The sequence below is a fragment of the Pterocles gutturalis genome, unplaced genomic scaffold (assembly GCF_000699245.1).
Source record: "Pterocles gutturalis isolate BGI_N339 unplaced genomic scaffold, ASM69924v1 scaffold12591, whole genome shotgun sequence".
NCBI classification, from domain to species: domain Eukaryota; kingdom Metazoa; phylum Chordata; class Aves; order Pterocliformes; family Pteroclidae; genus Pterocles; species Pterocles gutturalis.
The window spans coordinates 1-3,070 of NW_010097921.1; the positions used below are offsets into that span (position 1 = coordinate 1).

The following is a 3,070-nucleotide window of genomic DNA, read 5'->3' on the forward strand; positions in this document are numbered from 1 at the left end:
TGCCAAGGTGTGTCCCCGCCGTGCTCCCCCCCGCAGGACGAGGACGGGCTGGTGCGGGGGCTGTCGGTGCTCTGCAACCTGGCCGACCAGCTGTACTACCCCTGCGAGCATGTGGCCTGGGCGGCCGACGCCGGCGTCATCCCCGCGGGCTCCCAGAGGTGGTGGACGCTGAGCACGGGGCTCTGGGCCTGCTCCCTGCTCCTGGGCATCCTGCGGTAAGGCTGCGCGGGGGGCTGCAGCCTGCTCTGCCCTGGAACCTCCAGCGAAGGACCCTCTCTGCTGCAGAAGGGTGATCTTCCTCACAGCTGCTGGAGAAAAGAAAACCCCTCCCTTTGGATGCTACAGGAGGAATAACTCTGTTGTCTTGTTTTCAGATCTCTGAGAATCTTGTTCCGGTTGAGAAGAAAGCTGCGGCAGCACAAGCGGTATGATTTCTCTCCTTGGCTGTACATCATTGAACCCAAATACATCTGTTCTCATTTGTGAGCTGTCGCTAATTGTTATTACGTTATGGGCCGTTACTAATATTACTTTTGCTTCCAGCGGTACGTCTTCACCTCCAAGTGGGAAGGAAGTGAGAGCCCGAGTGAAGGCTGAAGTGTTGAGCATCCTCGCAGGCATGGCAGATCTCGCCAACGCAATCCACTGGCTGCCTCCAGGATTTCTTTGGGCTGGACGCTTTCCTCCGTGGTTAGTAGGTCTCCTGGGGACCGTATCTTCCCTGATTGGTATCTACCGGGCATCTAGAGGAGGAAATTCTGAAGCTGTCTAAACCATCACGAAGCTTCAGGAGCCCAGTTTTTAACTGGTGACGCCTTTGGTGAGGCAGGGTGTATTTTAACCTTCCTGGGTGTCGATGAGTGTAATTCGTGCATCCTGTAATTGGGGCTGTAGTCAAGATGTCTATTACGGAGAGGATCGTTTACAATTAACAATGATTATCCTTATCAGAGAAATCTTTCAGGCTAATCCCCTGAAAATCAGGACATCTCCTAGGATTGGTAAAATAGAGGGGAAAAAAGTCACTTCCATCCGTCTGTCTTCTGTCCCAAAAGACAAATGCAACCCTCCAGTCTTCGCTGTCACTTCAAAGAGCACAAAGTCAGTGCTGGGTGGAGAAACGCCCCCGGTTCTGTCACACAAAACTTCTACGGGATGGATGCTGCGAGTTTGAGCTCCAGGCTCAGCACTTGGTGCCTCTTCTGACCCAGGGAGGTGGCCGGGATCCTGGAAGTTTCTCTGTCAGATATTTTGGTGTTGGAGCCCAGAGCAGATCCCCCAAGCACAAACAGGAGCAACGGCTGAGGGAGGTTGTTGGGTTATTTTGTTTGTGACGGTTGTGTCCCTTTAGAAAGAGCAACTGTACGCCGTGCCTTGTGAAGCTTTCTTCTAGTCTGTGTTACTCATTTAAGGAGAAATTCTGGAAGTTGGGGCTTCCCAGTTAAACCAGAAGCAGCGCTGAGCCTCCAGCTGTGCCTTCACGAAATGCCACCGGGTGGAGCTCTTCCACCAGGCTCTGGCAGCAGCCAACTGGACTTTTTTTTTTTTAAAAAAAAGTAGCAAATCTATTAATCACGTTTCAAAGGACTAATCAAACCAATGCCAAGATGAGTTTTGCAGTTATATTTCTAGGCGGTGCCAATAATAAACAAGACGAATGCTTCAAAGGTGGCCTTGAGTGATCATTCCTTCTGATAACTGGGCAAATGTTGTTTATCTGGTTCTAGAAAGCTCCAAAGAGTGCCTAGCCTAGGCAACAGAAAACATTTGTGCTGTGTTGGCTGCAGGTCCCCATCTGTTACCAGCCTTTCTTCTCACAAAATAATTCAGAGCACCTGACTGCCATGGAAATGCATCTTTTGAAAACAGTTCTGCTTAGTCTGCGTGGTGCTTGTGCTCCCTGCAACGCAGTACAGCACAGACCACATTTCCAGGAGGTTTAACCTCTTTTTTTTGTTGTTGTTGTTGTTTTTGGCCCGGACATGAAAAGCTTTCTCCTGCCTGTGTTCAAAGAGCAGAGCGAGGTCTTGATACTCTCTGTCCTTTGCCCTGTCCTTGCTGGTTATCTGGACCTTCGCTCTGTGAAGTGCCACAGAGGACGCCTTCCTGACTGGGCTCAGAGTTTGGTGTCAGATTTACAGGTTTTGGTGCAATACGGAGTGTGGGCAGGCATTCTCTGGAAAAAGCTCTCGTTTTTTACTCTAGCCGTGCTGCAGGTCTTGTGCCTGAACAGGCAGAGCACCCAGGTCCTGCTGCTTGGGGACAGCTGTAGCTGCTGCTGGGTCCTGTCACCCTCCCTGGTGGCTCCTGCTGCAGTTTAGTGGCTTTTAATAAGAAATCAGATTCTATCTCTTTGTATTGTTAACCTGGTTAAACCATTCGTTCAGATCACACTGTCCTGCTTAGCATGGGACACGGTGTAACTACAGTGATTTAAAAAACCCCAGACACACACACCTCTGAGGCCAAGTGAGTGAAACTCTAAACCACATTTTTAATTTTAGCATAAAGGACACTGTAAACTGCTCTGTGTGTTTGCTTTATCCTCATTGAGCAATTTTAAATTGCAGCCAGCGAAGCGCAGGACAAACATGCAAAGATAATTCAGAATTCCTGAAATTTGTATTTTCTGTAGAGTGGATTTAGCCCCCAGTGGCACATAGTATTTAAGCACCTCTGGTGGCTGCTGCTGACTGTCCAGAGCAGCACTCGCTCTTTTGTAGCACAAGACCTTGCACGGGCAGACCCGATTCTCCCAAAACCTGTTCTATTTTTTTTTTTTCTCCCCTTCTCTGCTGCGGCCAACAGCCCAACTCGCCTCCTACTTTACCCCATGCAGAAAAACATTTGCTAAGCGGGGATGCTTTGTTCCGGCCGTGACAAGCCGAGCTCAGAGCCGGGAGCTGCTGATCCTGCTCCGAGCCCTCGCTCCTGCTTTTAAGGCCCCTGACGGTGGGCTGACGCCATGCCCGGCGCTGTAGCCGGGTCTTATAAGCATCAGACGTGCCCTACCCTCCGCTTTTCGGCTGCTGACCGCTGCCGAAGCCTTGCTGCCGGGGGGAGCGGTGTT

The 3,070-nt window shown here is 50.7% G+C and overlaps 1 protein-coding gene across 1 annotated transcript; it reads left to right on the top strand.

Annotated features, from left to right (window-relative positions):
* Positions 1-10: 10 nt before the first annotated feature.
* PEX11G (peroxisomal biogenesis factor 11 gamma) lies at positions 11-772 on the top strand (the record flags this gene model as incomplete). Its single annotated transcript, XM_010087095.1, has 3 exons — positions 11-215; positions 375-425; positions 544-772. Coding segments are annotated over 3 exons (485 nt in total), but the record flags the coding sequence as incomplete, so codon positions are not given.
* Between the last annotated feature and the right edge of the window lie 2,298 nt (positions 773-3,070).